At 48.1% G+C, this 19,055-nt stretch overlaps 1 protein-coding gene across 1 annotated transcript in view; it reads left to right on the plus strand.

Annotated features, from left to right (window-relative positions):
• LOC147882753 (uncharacterized) overlaps positions 1-19,055 on the plus strand; it is a 201,525-nt gene that overhangs the window by 38,153 nt on the left and 144,317 nt on the right. Inside the window, 1 exon segment of the mRNA XM_087400494.1 lies at positions 13,303-13,443. Within this exon segment, the coding sequence (XP_087256620.1) occupies positions 13,303-13,443 (141 nt within the window).

The raw sequence follows: 19,055 nt of genomic DNA on the forward strand, positions 1-19,055 counted from the left end.
TAGACCCTGCTGTGCAAACTGATCACATCAATAAGTTGAGATGGGTTTTTGACAAGTGCAGGGAAGCTCTCTTGTGCTTGAATCCTGACAAATGCTTTTTCCTAGCATTGAGAGGGGTTCTCTTAGGTCACATTGTGTAGGCCAAGGGTATGACCACAGACCCAGCTAAGATGGAGGTGATTCTGACCTTGCCCATTCCTCACATGCCTCACGAGGTCAAGTCCTTTTTAGGACATGTGGGTTATTATCGTAGATTCATCCGGTTCTATGCCGACATAGCAGTAGCACTGACAAAACTCCTCCACTAGGAACAATCCTTCCTATGGTCCACACCTCAGCAATTGACATTCGAAAATCACAAGGACCGTTTAGTGAAGGCACCGATCCTACGGTAACCCCAATGGGATACCATTTTTCATGTCCATGTCGATGCAAGTGGGGCGGCCATTGGTGCAATATTAGCTCAACCGGATGCGGAGCACAAACTGGACCTGCCTGTTTACTTTGCCCGTAGACAACTCAACTGTGCAGAATGCAACTTTAGTACCACGGAGCGTGAGGGCCTAGGCATGGTTTATGCCATGACAAAGTACCGGCACTACCTCTTGGGCAGTAAGTTTATTATCATCACTGATCATCAAGCTCTCAAGTACTTGCTGAACAAGCCAACACTTGGGGGTGGATTAAGCAGGTGGATACTTCTTTTTCAAGAATTCGACTTTGACATTGTCGTGAGGAGAGGGGAGGATGTTTGCACCAAACTGCAGATCATTTGTCACGGATCTCTTCAAGTGAAGCACCAACAAGAGTGGAGGATGAATTGCCAGACGCGGGCCTCTCCGAGGTGACAGTGACAAAGGATGATTGCTTGTAAGCAATGGAGTCCATTCCACCGTGGTATGCAAACATTGTACAGTTGTTGTCCACGGGTGAGTTTCCTAAAAGGCTAACCCCATCCCAAAAGAGAAAACATATCATTCAAACTGCCCCCTTTCAAATTGATTGCTGGACAGTTGTACAAGCTAGGTAAAGACCATATCCTTCGGTGGTGCGTGCTCCCTCATGAAACACAGGACATCTTGATGAGGCTCACTCAAGCATGGGGGGTGGTCATATGGCCCTAGAGGCCACTGCTCAGAAGATAATGCGAGTTGGATTGTGGTGGCCGAAGTTGTTCCAAGACTGCTATGCTCATGTGCGCAATTGTGACTCATGTCAATGAGCTAGTCTACCCAACGTGAGTACCTTCCCCTAAAGCCATTCAGCCCTGTGCCCCCTTTCTATAGATGGGGTTTGGACTTTGTTGGACCCATCTCTCCTGCCACTCGAAGAGGGAACAAGTACGCCTTGATTGCCACAGACTATAGCACCAAATGGGTTGAGGCCAAGGCTGCAAAGGCATGCACCGCTCAAGTGGTAGCTACTTTTCTTTATGATCACATCATCTCAAGGTTTGGATGTCCTATAGAATTGATGAGCGATCGAGGCACCCACTTCCTAAATGATGTCATTGCTGACATCACCACCCAAATGCAAATAATTCACAAGACATCTAGTTCATATTACCCTCGCGCCAATGGCTTGGCTGAGAGCTCCAATAAGACCATGTGTCGTATCATGACACGGTTGTGTCTTAATTCTCTTGAGGATTGGGATATTTTGCTCCCCGCAGCTCTTTTTGCTTACAGGACCGCATATAAGGCCAGCACAGGCTATTCACCATTTCAATTGGTTTACGGCCTGGAGGCGGTTATGCCTTATGAATTTCATATGAAGACTACTAGGGTCATTGCTGAGATGGATGACAACTTGGAGGCCTGCACCCTTAAACGGCTGGGGATCTTGAAGCCTTAGAAGAGCACCGACGAGAGGCCGTCCTTGCACAGGAAGTTTGGCAAAATAGACAGCGGGCGTGGCGGCATGATAGGAACCTCCGTCATCATGAGTTTAAAGTGGGTGATTTTGTTCTCTTGTATTCCAGCAAGTTTTTGAAGCGTAAACCTAAATTTGTTAGCGGGTGGACTAGAACTTACTTCATCTCCAAACATCTGCCTAGTGGCGGTGTGTACTTGGCCACTTTGCACGGTATGGTGCTACCAACTCTAGTGAATGGTTCTAGAGTGAAGAAGTATCAGCCTTCGTAAACTCTTCTGGAGGAGTTTGTATATACTCTTTTTAAATAAACAAAGAAAAACAAAAGTTTGGCTGCTCACTTTGGCTTTCTGTAGGTTTCACTCTGTCCTCTTTCACTACATTTTTTCAGGCATTTCTTCCCTTCATGGAATGTCATGGGGTGTAGGCGGGTTCCCTTTAAAGCTTCACAAGAGGTTTGTAGCAGGTGAAGGTATGTTTTACTTACTTCATGTTTACAAGACTTGGGTCATATGTTATATCACGACTCAATCACTTGGAACAAGGATGCATGCCTTGGGACATATGTTATATCATGACTCAATCCCTTGGGACAAGGTTACAAGACTTGGAACAAGCATCACTTGGACAAGGATACAACATGATGCAAGTCAACCAAAAACTTGTGCAATGTCGCATATCTACACTCAAAGACAGATGGGGTGTGGTAGTATCAACACTTACTCACTTTTCTCACTTTCTCTCTCTAGATGCACTCTCTCTCTCTAGAGACCTTTTTCTCACTCTCTCTCTAGATACACACTCTCTCTAAACACACTCTCTATAGAACTTTTTATCACTTTCTCTCTCTAGACACACACTCTCTCTAGACGCACTTTTGTCTAGAGAAATTTTCCCATTTTCTTTCTCTAGACACATCTTCTCTCTCTAGATGCACTCTCTCTCTAGAGACCTTTTTCTCACTTTTTCTCTCTAGACGTACTCTCTCTAGACACACTTTATCTAGAGCACTTTTCTCACTTTCTCTCTCTAAATGCACCCTCTCTCTAGACTCACCCTCTCTCCACAAGCCAACCTAGTGCATAGCCATCTTCTCTCTCCTCTCTCTCTTGGTGCACAACCACCTTCTCTCTCCTGTGCACAACCAACTTCTCTCTCTTGGTGGTACAAAAGACCTTCTCTCTCCTTCTCTCTCCTAGTGGTACAAAAGACCTTCTGTCTCCTGCTGCAGAAGGTCCTTCTCTCTCCTGCCTACATAAGAACCTTCTCTCTCTTGGTGGTACACAGGACCTTCTCTCTCATGCTCTCTCTCTTGTTGCAGAAGGACCTTCTCTCTCCTGGTGGTACAAAAGACCTCTCTCCTGTTGTAGAAGGTCCTTCTCTCTCTTGTCTGCAGAAGGACCTTCTCTCTCTTGGTGGTACAAAAGACCTTCTCTCTCTAGTTGCAGAAGGTCCTTCTCTCTCCTACCTGCAGAAGGACCTTCTCTCTCCTGGTGGTACAAAAGACCTTCTCTCTCCTGTGTGCAGAAGGACCTTCTCTCTGCTGTTGCTCCAGAAGAACCTTCTCTCTTTGCTGCTAAAGGACCTTCTCTCTCTTGGTGGTACAAAGGACCTTCTCTCTCTACTGCTAAAGGATCTTTTCTCTCCTAGTGGTACAAAAGGTCTTTTCTCTCTCGTGTTGCAGAAGGTCCTTCTCTCTCCTACCTGCAGAAGGTCCTTCTCTCTCCTGCCTACAGAAGGACCTTCTCTCTCCTGTTGTTGGAGATGGGCCTTATCTCTCCTAGTGGTGCAGAAGGCCATTCTCTCTCCTGGTGGTGCAGAAGGCCATTCTCTCTCCTGGTGGTGCAAAAGGCCATTCTCTTTCCTAGTGCAGTAGGACCTCTTCTCTATGTGTGTGCAAACAACCTTCTCTCTCTCCTGTGATTCAAAACAACTTTCTCTCTCCTAAGTGAAAAGGACACGCCATGTTCTTTAGCTTTGGTGGAGGAAGGAACAAGGGGGCTCGATGTCCTCTAGCTTCGGTGGTGAAGTGAACAAGGAGGCTCGGTGTCCTTTAGCTTTGGTGGTGAAGCGAACAAGGAGGCTTGGTGTCCTTTAGCTTCGGTGGTGAAGCAAACAAGGAGGCTTGGTGTCCTCTAGCTTCAGGGGTGAAGGGACAAGGAGGCTCGGTGTCCTCTAGCTTCGGTGAAAGATGGACAAAGAGGTTCGGTATACTCTAGGCTTGGTGGTGGATGCAAGAGGTCAAGTCATGTCCTCTAGCTTTGGTGGTGAGAAGCGGTTCCTTTGACTCCCTCTAACAATCACCTCTCTCTTCCAAGTACTCTCTCTCTCCATCCCATCACCTCTCTCCTTCCCCACCCCATCACCTCTCTCTATCATCATGCCTCTCTCTCCACTCCTCCCCCTCCTTCACCCCCCTTGGCATCAGCTATTGTTAGCAGCCCTTGCTTTTTGGGCTGCCCATCTCCCTAGCGGATGTTTTTCTTTCCATTCATCGCAACTTTCTCCCCCTCCTCCGCCAAAGGACTCTCCTCTACAGCTGTAGCCCCCTCTTTCCTCTCCTTCAGCTTCCCCTCACCTCCTACTCTCACTGCCTCCTTCTCATCTACAGCCCCTACCTCCTGTGCCTCTCTCCCTACAGCCCTCCCCCTCTCCCCCTTCTCCCTGCTCACACAGCCCCCTGTGCCATCTCTCCCTACAGCCCCTACCCCCTTGCGCCATCTCTCCCTAACCCCCTACGCATCTATCCCTAGAGCTCGCCCCCCCCCTTGCGCCATCTCTCCCTACCCCCTACTCCATCTCTTCCTACAGTCCCTACCCCCTACGCCTCTATCCCTAGAGGTCCCCCCCCTTGCGCCATCTCCCTACCCCCTACTCCATCTCTTCCTACTATCCCTACCCCCCTACGCCTCTATCCTTATAGCTTTCCCCCCCTTGCGCCATCTCTCCCCCCAGCCCCTACCCTCCCTACGCCCTTCCTCCGTACAGCCTCCAGTCATCCCTCTGGCTACAATCACTCCCCCCCTCCTATGCCATCAGTCCTCCCCCCTGCAAACAACCCCCCTCCTCCTGTGGAGGATTGCCAAAAGGCGAGCGACAAAAAGCGAGCAAGCCAAAAAAAGCGAGCAATAAAAAACAATAAAAGATTTATAAATCCCCCATTTCAGTAGCAAAAAATAATAACTTATTCAAAAGTCCATATGTTTCCTCAATGATAGAAGGTTAAATATGCATATAACTTTCCGAGCCACTAACACTAATTTCACATCATCCATGAGATAGTTTGTATGTTCAATTTCCAATTCATTGTTTGTATTGAAGACAAACCCTACAGTAATTGCAATCAAGTTCTCTCTTTCCACTAGAGTAATTGAGATCATCAATGCAACCTTCCACACAGGTGGGGTGTTTCCAAGGGCTCCTTACATGGATTAGTCTAGATTCCATGCATATGTAAATGCTTAGCTTTTTTAACTCTGTTCACTCTTGGAATGAAACCCATGTTTCTTTGTTATTGGAAAACTATCCTTCCCTAATGATTTATTCTTAGCTCCCACTAATCTAATCAATGCAACAAAGTAACCACAAATTCATATTTTGGTGCATTAAATTTTACTAGATGGTGCACAAAGACATGATAATCATCTAAAGTACGCCTTGCCATTCGATTTGATATGTAACACGACCCTGTTTGGACCTGTAAATCAAAAGATACAAGGATGTGAAAATGCCCTCTTTTGGGCAGGGAGCGCGTTAATGCGCTCCCTGTTTCGGCCCAAAAGAGGGCATTTTCACATCCTTGTATTTTTGCAAGATGTCAACATATGATTTTTTTGGCCCAAAAGATGAGTTTTCAACATCCCTACATCTTTTTATTGTCAAATATAAATGGCATAATGTTACATATCAAATCAAATGACAAGGCATGATTTACATCAATATCATGCCTTTTTGCACCATCTAAAAAAATTGTGTGCATCAGAATATGAATTTTGTGAGATTCTGTCCAATTTTTTGCACCAAGTTTAAAGCAAGGTTTCCCATAATGGGGAGCGAGAAGACGCTATCTATTTTGGCAAAAAAAAAGCCAAAATTTAACATCCTCTACCTTTTAATTGCACTCTGGGGATCACTCTTCATAAACCCATAAAGCATGTGCAAGCAAGCATGTATTAAAAATTACCCCTATTCTTGCAATTTACATTTTCTCATGTAAATGGTTGAACCCATGTATGTGTTTACATTTTAAAATATCTACATATATAAATTACATTAAGTTGCTATTTTATAAATCCCCTCATGCACACAAACAACATGTAAGTCCCCCCACTAAAAAATACCCCTTAATGCATAAAAGTGGTATGTTACATGTTTATGAGTGATCCCCTAGGATAATTGCCAAACCCAAATGGGGTCATGTTACAATAGTCCTTAACTTTAGACTACTCAATTTCAAGAAATGTGACACAACTACTCTTTTGAATACTTTATACTTCAAGCAATTATTTTATAAAAAACTTAAATTCTTTCTTTGCTTGCTTGATTTTCCAATCACTTCAAATAATTGTCGCTCGCTTTTTTGGGCTTGCTCGCTTTTTCTCGCTCGCTCTATTGACTGCTTCCCTCCTGTGCAATCACTTCCCCCCCCCCCTCTTGCAAACAGTCCCCCCTACTGTGCAATCACCCCCTCAGCAATCAGCCCCCGCAATTACTCCCCCCTCCTGCGCAATCACTCCCCCCCTCTTGAGTGGCGGGGGAACTGTTATAACGAGATCATGCAAGACTAGCTATGTCCAGCACTTAGTCAGGGGATGACACAAGTCATGGCGATGATGTGGTCACAAGGATGACACAAGTACATGGTCACCATATGGCATAGTCACATGGGGACATAGTCATCAGGAGGACATATCACCCAGGCACATGGTCATGCGTCAAGGGTCTTCATGTTGCACAGTCATGCTCTGCCAACCTCTGCAGACCTGACTCATTGGTGGCATAGATGTTCATCTGGCGGTGCTTTGTCAGATATAGGGTGTAGATACAGGGTGGCTGCAGGCAGTGCATATGGAGTAGTTACAACACCGACTCGGCGCAAGCTGGCCATTGAGGAGACATGAAGAGACTCAGTGGCGGGATGGCTAAGGATGAGGGGACAGCCAATAGGAGAGAGGGAGGGGATTTCCCATCCGGAAGGCGAGGGTGAAGAGGGGAGATGAGGGGGAGTCATTCAGCATTGTACGGGGATTGAGAATGAGAAGGAGAGAGGTAGAGCTACGAGCTCACCTGTTGCGTTGTTATGGTGTATTGCTACTGTTGCATTGTTGTGGATGAGTGATCTTTGATCTCTGTTCGGAGAGGCTAGTGTATGAGAATCTCTTCATTCTATGATACACACTTGTTCGCTTTGTGCTCTTGTCTACCGCTTCCTCCATTGTGCTCTTGTCTATCGCTTTCTCCGTTATCTGTTATTACTGTTGTTCCTTCATCTCCTTTCTGGGTTTGTTCTTCCTGTTTTTTTCTAGTACTCAACAGTACTCAGCACTCCGTAGCATCTTCGACTAGTGTTATGTCATAGGTTCACGCATTACGCAGTGTAGTGCAGCTGAGGTAGTGCAGCTGAGGTAGAGTTGTGACATAGGTCTACGCATCACCCACTTCACGCTCCTCACATCAGTGACCTTAGGCCTCCAGTAGCGGACCCCCCCCTCAGACAAGCCATTATGCATGGCCCAGTCAGAAGCCTCCCAAAATGAGAAGATGTTATCGAAGATGCTCCTGCCATGCACAAATCCCGTTTGCGTATCATGTATAAGATCTGGAAGAAAAGGTTGCAGACGTAGCATGATTGCTTTTGCTAAGATTTTGTACAAAGTACCCAATAGAGTGATTGGTCTCCACTGAGACACTAAATTCCTGCATCCCCCTTTTAGGATAAGATGAATGAGGCCCTCCGTAAGTGAGTCTGGCATCTCACTCGAGTCCCAAACGCCCTGCAGGGCTGAGGTAATGTGATCCCCAATCTGATCCCAAAATGAAATAAAGAAAGAGAGTGTAAGCCCATCTGAACCAGGACACTTGCCCTTGTGAAGGACAGAGAGAGCAGACCTAAACTCTATGTTGGTGAATGGTGCATCAAGTGAGACTATCATATCTCCAGTCACCAACATAGGTAAGTGCTGCCAAATAACAACTAGAGCATCATCTGTAGCCTGTGTCAGGATCTGCTGTAAGAAGGGAGGCATAGAAATATGTGGCTACCTGCTGCAAGACGGCATTTGGATGTGTCTGTAAAACTCCGTCTGAGTCAACAAGTTGTGAAACGCTCTCCTTGCTACATTTGGGACCAAGAGTAGAGAGGATCTTACCTCTCCTGATACGAGAAACTGAATGATAAAAGACACTAATATCCGATAGGGCTGCAATTATATTTGATGGAAAAAGCTGCCCATCATGCATGTGAGATACCCAAGTCCGCAACACTGCCTTTGTGAGGCCCTCCTTTGCATAGAAGGCATCTAGAATCTTGATACTGGCAGACGACTCCTCACATGAGGATCTGAAACAAACAGAACATTTGGAAAGTGATATGAAGTGGACACCCCAGGTGTAATGCATACTATCCCACCTCTATCTAGAGCCCAATCCTCCACATAAATTCGTCAATCCGTTCGTGGATAGGCATCTGCAACCTCCTATTCGACCAAGAAAACAAGAGTGACGATGGCTGATTGAGTGTAAAAAGCATCATCATGCCAGGCATCTCTGCCATTGTACTGAAAAAGGAAGGCATCCCAGGCTGCTCTCTCTAGGGAGTGAATACCACCTTTCCTACCTCCTCTTTTGTCTGTGGGCATTTCAAACTTGTTGGAATTACCCCCAATGATCCAAGACTCTGCAATGCATGACCAAGAAAGCAGCTCCTTCCATAGAAGGACACGGTCCCCTCTTGAATTGGGGGCATAAAGGTTTAAGAAACCAACCTTTTGCCCACCAATCAAAAGAATGATCCAATGAGCTCTAGAGGGAACTATGATCCCATGTTCAACCACCAAGGGTAGCACCGAAGAAGAAACAGAAATGGAAGTATCTCTCTTGGTGCCCAAGGTGGGTGACCAAAAGGTATAACCTGAAAGAAGCTTACCCGACTTGGCACAATTCTTGACCTCCAGTTTGTGTTCTTGAATCATGAGAATATCAATGGGTCCCCCAGTAACACCTGGATGAAGTTGGTTACGAATCAGCTGCCTACGGAGGCGGTGAGGTATACCTCCGAGGCCCTGAACATTCCAACTGACAATCCTCATCGTCGAGAGGAAGAGGCGGCATGAAAAACTCTACTCGACCTGGTAACGAGATATCCCTCTCCTGGGAAAAATTCCTCCTATCAAGAGGAGGGAAGTCACCTGGGGAAAGCACTCCCACACCTACAAAAGGGGAAGCTCTATCCACGGTGATTAGAACAAGGTGCTTCCCAAGGGTGCAAACTCCTCCTCTAATTCAAACTCTACCATGTCTGCCAAAACTGCAAAAGAATTCCTGAATGATGCTCCTGGTGCGGGTGTGCGGAGGATCCCTGCGGGAGTAGAAGCGATAATCCCCTTGCCTCTATCAAGAGGTAAAGAAGTAGGAGAAAGAGAGAAAGGGGGCTGCTGATGGAGCTCGGCCAAAAAAGTAGCATTAGCTTGGAGTAAGGCACGGGTCTTAGCAACAACTTGCTCCATAGGAGAAAACTCCTTCACATGAACATATGAAGGGACAGGAGCAAGCTCATCAGCACAAGGAACTAGGACAAGAATATCTCATGTCTCTGTAAGGAGGGTCCATGGCGCCATCAATAGCAGTCTCCTGAGGTGAAACTAACTCAACAACTCTGACTGGCACCCAACGGGGGACGACTGGAACAGGACATGCTGAAGGTCCCATTCGCGCTGTAAATGAAGGTCCAAGACGAGAGGCTGTAGCCAATGGTCCTGAGCGAGAGGTTGAAGGTCCAGCAGCGTGAGAAGTGGTAGGATGTGAGGTAGATCTTGAAGTAGGTCCAGTCGAGGTGGTGCTATGAGGCACTACACCCGTGGACCTTTTAGGCCTTTTCTTTTTTCTCTTCCTTGGGCAATCTTTGGCAAGGTATCCAGGGGTCCTACAAATCCTACACTGATCCTATCTCCCAGCGATCTCAACTCTGTCCCTGAAGAATGAGCCATGTGGATGCTGGAGCATGATGTGGTCATCTGTAATGTTCGGTTTTGACTGCCTCTGCTATCGAAGAAGGCATCCCAGGCAGGGGAGATCTCGGTGACCATCCCAAAAGCGGCTCCAATGGAAGATAAGAGTCGATGGTACACTTGAGGGAGGCCGGGGAATCTGAGGAAGAGTGAAAACGTCTAGCCATCCTCCTCCACAGTGTCAAAACCCAACGAGAAAGGTGTCAAGAAAATTCTCCTGGAGCTCAGTGCCAAAGGACTGGCCTAAAGCACTATACCTGCTACATCTGGGGAATCAAAAACAACTTGAAAGAAGCCTCGACCAAGAAGACGAACATCTGTGAGGTGCCCTGTGAGGCCTCCAGGTAAAGCGGTGAGCATCCAGTCCCTGGCTTGTAACCTGGAAGGATGGGACCCATGGATGCGAGCAAAGAGCGATGTCAAGCTCTCCTGCTCTATATCTTTTCGGAGCTGTTGCAACTCATCTTTTGAGAATGTAATGGTTTTTGCAGCCGGTGGAAGCAGGCAAGGATTGGATGAAGGAAAAGCCATCATCAATTGGGGTGGAAATGCCGACTTGAACACTGTTGAGCTCCTTCCGACTGAAACATTTGTTAGGATAGAGAAGAGGGTGAAGGCAGAGGGAGAGGCTAGGAGAAAGAAAGGGGGGGGGGGAGGGCGGAAAGGAGAGGGGCTGAGGGAGGGGGGAGGAGAGAGGCAGAGGTCCGGCCATCCTCCTCCACAAGGTCAAAACCCAACGAGAAAGGTGTCAAGAAAATTCTCTTGGAGCTCAGTGCCAAAAGACTGGCCTGAAGCACTATACCTACTGCATTCGGGGAATCAAAAACAATGTGAAAGAAACCTCGCCCAAGCAGACGAACATCTGTGAGGTGCCTTGCGAGGTCTTTAGGTAAAGTGGCGAGCATCCAGTCCTTGGCTTGTAACCTGGAAGGATGGGATCGGATGCGAGCAAAGAGCAATGTCAAGCTCTCCTCCTCTGTATCTTTTCGGAGCTGCTGCAACTTGTCTTTTGAGAATGTGATGGTTTTTGCAGCCGGTGGAAGCAGGCGAGGATTGGCTGAAGGCAAAGCCATCATCAATTGGGGTGGAAACGCTGACTCGAATATTGTTGAGCTCTGTCCGACTAAAACATTTGTTAGGATAGAGAAGAGGGTGAAGGCAGAGGGAAAGGCTAGGAGAAAGAAAGGGGGGGGGGGGGAGGGCGGAAAGGAGAGGGGCTGAGGGAGAGGGGAGGAGAGAGGCAGAGGTCTGAAGGAGAGGGGCTGAGGGGAGGAGTGAGGCAGAGGGAGGGGCTGAGACAGAAGGGGAGGAGTGAGGCAGAGGCTGAAGGAAGGGGCTGAAGAGGTACGAGAGGCAGGGAAGGGAGGGGGGGGAGGAGAGCGAGGGTAGGGGCTGAGGGGGCAGGGGTAGGGGGCAGGGGGATAGAGGCTGAAGGCGCGGGGGAAGGGGGTGGGGGTGGATGGCAGGGGAGGGGGCTGAGGGTACAGGGGTAGGGGCAGGGGTAGAGAGCGGAGGAAGGGGGCTGAAGGGGCGGGGGAAGAGGGCGGGGGAAGGGGCTTGAAGGGCGGGGGTAGGAAGGCAAGGAGGGGGCTGAGGGAGGAGGGAGAGGGGAGGCAGGGAGGGGGCTGAAGGGAGGGAGGAGAGAGGGGCGGGGAGGGAGGGAGGGAGAGGCTGAGAGGGGGCAGCAAGGGGAGCTGGGGAGCAGCAGCAGCTCATCGGGAAGTACCGGTTGCTTTTGACTGGGTCATTTTGAAGACTAGCCTTGGAGTGAGATGGTGCCAATGGAGAGGCTATGAGAGCGAGGGTAGGGGCTGAGGGGGCAGGGGGCAGGGGGATAGAGGCTGAAGGCGCGGGGGAAGGGGGTGGGGGTGGATGGCAGGGGAGGGGGCTGAGGGTACAGGGGTAGGGGCAGGGGTAGAGAGCGGAGGAAGGGGGCTGAAGGGGCGGGGGAAGAGGGCGGGGGAAGGGGCTTGAAGGGCGGGGGTAGGAAGGCAAGGAGGGGGCTGAGGGAGGAGGGAGAGGGGAGGCAGGGAGGGGGCTGAAGGGAGGGAGGAGAGAGGGGCGGGGAGGGAGGGAGGGAGAGGCTGAGAGGGGGCAGCAAGGGGAGCTGGGGAGCAGCAGCAGCTCATCGGGAAGTACTGGTTGCTTTTGACTGGGTCATTTTGAAGAGTAGCCTTGGAGTGAGATGGTGCCAATGGAGAGGCTATGAGAGCCTACCACTGCGAGCTTGCATGCAATGGTGGTGATGATTTTTGGCTATGATCGTTGACAAGTTGATGACAAATCATCCAATCACCTGAGGCAAGTGGGTTGTCAATAATACAAAGTCGAAAGGACTACTTTAGAACTCGATTGTTTAAGCACCATGACCCCTTTCGAATGCTCGAATGGTCATGTCAGATGACTACTGAACCATGCTTGATTTGGGTCAAACTGATGTCGATAGATCGCTTGTGGTGAACTAAAATTTTTAAGTGTTGTCGATGATGGACTGGTGAGTTGGGACCTTTTCCCCCTAGAACTCCTTTGATTGAAAGAATTTTTGGTGATTAGAATGGTGGTGGCCATACTATTCACAAACTTTTCAATATGGAATGGTCCAGTTGAGAAAGGTGTAGGAAAATAACATGATCCTAAAATGGGTAATCAGAAGCAGGGAAAGTGCAGAAAGCTAAAAGAGAGATAAGGTTGACAAACTTTTCAATATGGAATGGTCCAGTTGAGAAAGGTGTAGGAGAATAACATGATCCTAAAATGGGTAATCAGAAGCAGGGAAAGTGGAGAAAGCTAAAAGAGAGATAAGGTTGACAAGATGGAAATAAATAGCCCCAAAAAAAAAAAAAAAGTTTTGGTCCCCAACGAGATTATAGTTACTAAAAGAGAGTATTCAGCAAGGAAGATTTGAAGTGGGAAATGAGTGGAGTATAATATCTAGTCTTGTTGTTCATACATGGGAATATATATGCCAAATAAAACTTTTATAGCCATTTTTGGGGGATTAAAGTTTTGGAATTATTTGAAGTGCAGACGTGTAGAGTTTTATGTAGTCTTGTTGTTCCTACCTTGCAATATATATGCCAAACAAATCTTTTATAGCCATTTTTTGGGAGTTAAAGTTTTGGATTTTTTTTGTTCTTCAACATGCTTGTGTATTTCTAGAACGTCCTATAATGTGTGTAAATCAGACAATGTACTATTTATTCAGATATGGAGCTGGGCATGGAGGATCAGTGGAGCACTGGAAGAAGCTGGCAAGGAAGGCTGAACTTGAAATGCATTTAGAACAAGAACAGCATCGTTCTGATCGGGAAAAAGATCTTGATTCTATCCATCGGCTCAGATGCAGGTGATTACTTCTCTAATTCTCTCTTAATATTTATGCTGTTCTATGAAAAAATTATCCGTGGATTGTATCATCTTTAAAATTCTAGTCTTAGAATTAGAATTTATCATTGCAAATTCATGCTCGCATGTACAAGATCAATAATGTTTTTTTAACAAGTGGACTGCCAATGGTGGAAATCAAGTACAAAAACTGCTAACACATATACCAACACCTTCAGCGAACAACCACTAGGGTAAGGTACCAAATCTTAGATTACTGCACCGTTGAAGTAGACTACTACTCTTCTGCTATGTGCTCCTCTGTAGGCTTCAGTAGCTGCTCAAAGGTACATGCCTACATCCTCTAGGAGACCAAAAGGAGATGCACATAAGGGATCTTTGTCTGCTGTAATCCCTAGAGCGCTCTGAATTTCTGGGACTTCTACTCCTGTGTCTGAAGCTATATAGCAGCCTTGCAAAAAGAGCCTGCACATAAAGCTCACATTGTTTTGCATCCTTTGTACGCAGTCACCATAGCAAGCATGAGAGAAAGAAAGAAAGAAAGAAAGTGTATTATTGTCCACTAAAGGCCAAAATGGGCCCATGGGACATCAAGAACTCTGCATACAAGATAGCACAAAATCAACGTGCCACAAAGAAGAGGCATCGTCGAATATCATCTAAGTGCTACGTAATACAATGCAAGTGAAAGTACATAATGTCAAATCTGAGCCTAAATACAAAGTAAACTAGATGCAAGGAAACCGCCCCTGGGTGCAAAATGGGGGGATGAGTACAATATGCCAATGCAAAGATACAAGTCTAGGTGTCACGGAGTTTGAGAACCAAAATAATACTGGAAATCCTGTCCATCGACTCTGCCTCCTGCTATGAGAGTACAAATCTGAGCAAAGGTGAGGTGAGCGGCTGGTGGGGCGAGATCTCCATGAGTAAGTCTCCTCCGAAAAGCTGCCATCATCCTGGATCGTCTGGAGATGAAGCGACGAGTATGTCCCCTATGTAACAAGATCCTGCGGCGTCTCCAAACCATCTCATATGTACATCCACAGGGTGGAGGCATGTGTCCTGTGTGAGCTCTGACCTCCTCATGCTCCTCCTGGTCTCTGTCCTCTGGTATAGCGTGTGCCTGAGCTCTATCAGGCTGGGCTCTATCACGCTCTGGTCTGTGCTGATGGTCTCTGAGGTAGTCTCGTCGAAGCATAGTGGCCTCCCTGACATAAAGAGCTAGGCAATGCTGATCCTCGTAGTCCATCACTCGTGAGAGAGGTCCAAAGCCATCCGTGAAGAGACAGTGGAATCTACCTCCGAGCTCATAATACAGCGGGCATCTGCAAATGAAGTGCTCCTCTGACTCCACCTCTCCCATGGTGCAACAAGGGCAGATCCTGGTCTCTCGGCCTGGTCGCCGTCCATCCTCCATGCGTCGCATCCTACCAGCCTCTATCTCGAGCTGATGCGAAGAGACTCTAAGCTGGCCAAGGGCAATCCTCAGTGAGTGGGACATGTGGATACCTGTATAGCCTGGTGGAATGACAAATCCATCCTCTGAGATCCGAAGGAAGTGGTCACGATATGTGGCCATCTTCGTCGGAAGCTGCGTGGGATAAATCCAAGTGCGATACGTATGAAGCTGCAGCAAGTCTGCTCTCGTGACCTGGCTAAGCTCGTGGCGAGTCAACTCGAGATGAGGGGCATCTATGCTGTATCGGAAGGGAGGCAGTCTATCCATGTCTAGTCCAAGAGATGTGAGCCACCTAGTGAGTCTGAAGTACCAGCAGTATCGGGCCCCAGATCGTGCCAACTCCATAGAAGATGCAAGTGCTAACCATGGCAACCGAGCTCTGCCTGCTGCTGAGTCTCCAAACTCCCTAACCCTATGCAAATACATGACCGACTGAAACGCTGCATCCAATGCAAGGGGAGTAGCTCCAAACTCTGCTAGCATGATCTCGTGCGGAACTGTAGCCTTGGCCCTAATGAGCCGAGAGAACATGATGATCTGTAACCTCTCTACTCGTCTCCAATCTGCAGCGCCGAGGTCTCCTGCCCAGAAAGGAGCTGCATACATCGCAGCTGGTCTCACCAATGTATCAAAAAGCAAGGATTTCGTATCGGGATGCTGAAAGTGGGACTGAAAACACTGACGCTCAAGATGAGCCAACGAAGCATACCCTTTACTAATCCTATCTCGTGCTGCATATGTCATGGTGAAAACCGGTCCCCTGAAAACTGCCCCCAAATAAGTGTACTCTCTAACAAGCTCAATGGGCTGTCCGTCATATGTGAAGCAAAACTCATCCGTGCTATAAATACGATCAGAGGTGTTGAAAACCATAACCTTGGTCTTGCCAAGGTTTACGGTCAACCCCCTGTCCTGGCAAAACCTGTGGAGTGCCTCAATATGTGCCTGGAGGCCCTGAGCAGTAGAGGAAATGAGAACCACATCGTCCGCATACAGGAGGATAGGAATGGAGGATCCTGAGAGAGTAGAGCCCACACCGCCTGTCATCTGTATAAACATCTCTAGCTCATCAATATATAATCCAAAGAGAGTAGGAGAGAGCGGGCAACCCTGCTTCACCCCAATCGTGCTACATACCTCCTCTGAGAGCCCTCACGTGTCCGAACCCGACCAGTGACCCTCTCATACAAAGCCATGATAGCCCACTGTATCTCTCCACTGAAGCCCATCTGGCGAATCCTCTGAAACAATCTGAATCGCGGAACTGTGTCAAATGCCTTCCTGAAGTCCACGAGGCAACAATAAAGCCGTTGCCTTCGTGACTTCGCCTCCTCTACCAGTGCCCTGAGTGTGAGGATGTGGTCAAGTGTCGAATGATCCCTGCGAAATCCAGCCTGCCCTCTGGCTCTGAGTCCTGTCATCTCGGCATGGTCATTTATACAGCTTTCCAAAACTGATGCATAGATCTTGGCCATAACGTGGCCAATCATGATGGTCCTGTGATTCGACGGCTCCATAGGGTCCCCCGACTTGTGGATATGTACTATGGTATTGCCTAACCAGGACTGTGGTAGGCCTGTACAAACAGACTCATTGAAGAGACGGGAAAGAACAAAATCTAAGGCATCAATCCCATGGATTACATACTCCGCTTGCAATCCATCATGATCCTTAGCTCTCCCGTTCTTCAATCGGTGGACTGCTGCACGGACACTCTCTGGTGTGAAGAGACTAGATGAAGCTGGCCTAGGGGAATGGGATAAATCGATGGCTGGCTGATCTGGAACATCGTATAGAGCTGAAGTGTATGCAGACCAAACACGTGGATCTGTGAGGGGGCTCTGAGACTTCGAGCGGAGGAATTTTCTCCAGAATTCCTTGGAGTCACAGCTGAAAAGCAAGCTTCTCAGCTCCTCCTCATTCCGGGCTAGAAATTGGCGTTTCTTGCGCCTAACCAACCACTTGTAGTCTCTCTTGGTTTCGGCAAGGAGGGGAGACTTCTCCTTGGTCTCAAGGTGAAGTTTCCTGTGGAGTTCCTTACACTCCTCGTCATACCAACCGTTGCAAGGAACAAGACCAACCGGTGGGGGACTAGACGAATGACATGTGGCAGGGAACGACATGTGAGCGGCAGAAACGAGTGAAGTATGTACAAGTTCCCACAGGTCCTGCGTGGATGGTAGAGCATCTAATAGATGAGGACGGAGTAGGCAGCTGAGGTTCTGGCTATACACATCATCGAACTGGTGGTCGAAATGAACCTCGTAATAGGGTTGGCGGTCATGATAACGAGGGGGGGGTGGGTCATGGGAGACATTAGTCAAAGTAAAGTGGATGAGTGCATGGTCGGTAGAGGGCATGAAGGGGCTAACAGTAAGGCTATGGATGGAAGGGACTAGAGACGGGGGACCTATGATGTAGTCGATCACGCTAGTACCACGCCCAGAAGCAGAAGAGAATGTAGGCATGGAAGACTGTGGCCACCTTGACAAGCCGTTATAAATGACCATACTGTGCGAGGTGAGGAGCTCCAGTAACTGACGTCCCTGATCTGTGGGCTGTACTGTGCAGTCTGATGAAGTCCGACAGAGGCTATCATCGTGAAATGCTGGGAGTATGACCGGATCCTCCATGTAGTCATAAGTGAGGGCCTGTCTGTCTGAGGTCCTCGCGTTGAAGTCTCCTAAAAGGATGACTTCTCCGCGATGTGAAAAATCTGCAATGTCCGCTGAGAGATCCTCAAATATGGACTGGCCTGGTCTAGTGGAAGAATAGATCGACTGCGCCGGGGGGAAGTAGCAAACTGCAATAAAAAGATCTCGCTGAGGGGCTCTGCGGCAAATGCGTACCCACAAGAATCGGGCATGTGAATCCGCTCTCTCCACTGTGATGATCCGATCGAGATGCTCTCTGTACAAAATGGCCACTCCTCCAGATCCTCTCACTCCAAATGTTCGGGTGTGCTGCCTGAAGGCAGATCTCCATGTATACCCTGTCACTCGTGGCAAAGGTCTCTCTGGACTCTCGTGTGTCTCCGTGAAAAAGATGATATCTCTCCCAAAGAATGCCCCCCGTAGATTGCCTGGCTGTGCTGTAAAAGAACCATTGCAGTTCCATACAGCGATGCGTAGACTATCTGACGGGTGGTGTGTCCCATGGGCCCTGTCCCATCAAGCGGTCGTAGCAGGAGGTGGAGGTGGAGAGAGAGAGAGAGAGAGAGAGAGAGAGAGAGAGAGAGAGAGGGAGAAAGAAAGAAAGAAAGAAATTTTATTAGAGTCTTCGGAAGACCGATGGGTCTATGAGACTGAAAGAAAACCTGATACAAATCACAGTAAGGGTGGAGCTACTGAAACGAGCATCATCACCCGTGCCGAATCCTACGAAAGAAAGAGAGAAAGTTTATTAAAGTCTTTGAAAGACCGATGGGTCTATGAGACTGCAAAATCCTGATACAAACAAGCTGTGTGGGTGGAGCTACTAAACGAGCATCCACTCCAATGCAGAATGCAAAATGATAAGTGCTGAGTGTAACAGTGCTACATAGTCATGTCAGAATGATGATTATCTACACAACACTAACATCCTCATCATCAGAGCATCAAGGTGGATGAGGTAATGGGGGCATAAAGTCAAAGATAGAGTGCTGGCGGCTGCCCGCGTGGTCCTGTGTCGCCTCCTGGTCGTAGCTCTGCGTCTGCAAGGGCTATTGTAATCCCTATCGGGGGAGCCCCAAGGAAGGAATATCCACGAGTGTAATCTGTGCATCCATCCTTTGTTTGAGCGTCGTGTTGTTGTCTCTATGTCACGATCATGAAGGGGTCTCGTGGTATGGGAGTCCACATGGTCTGGCTGGAAGATATTACTGATCGAGCTCTGAGTAGTCTATCAAGGAGGTATGCTCTTGTGTCCATGATCGAAGTAGATGCCCCCGGTGTCTGACTGCCTCGTGAATGAATGCGGCTAGGCTTCTCTGGTCTTGAAAGGAGAGAAAGCGGGACAATATCCCAGAACTATCTCTGAAGAGGCAATAGAAGCGTCCTCAAATCTCATAGTATACAAGCCATCTGAAAATGAAATGCTCCTTAGACTCAATCTCCTATATGTCACATAATGTGCATAAGCGCCTCTCCCTAGGCAAATTCTCAGCCCTG

The sequence above is a fragment of the Dipteris shenzhenensis genome, chromosome 29 (assembly GCF_047967505.1).
Source record: "Dipteris shenzhenensis isolate YYH24624 ecotype China chromosome 29, Dip_SZ_1.0, whole genome shotgun sequence".
In the NCBI taxonomy this organism is placed as follows: domain Eukaryota; kingdom Viridiplantae; phylum Streptophyta; class Polypodiopsida; order Gleicheniales; family Dipteridaceae; genus Dipteris; species Dipteris shenzhenensis.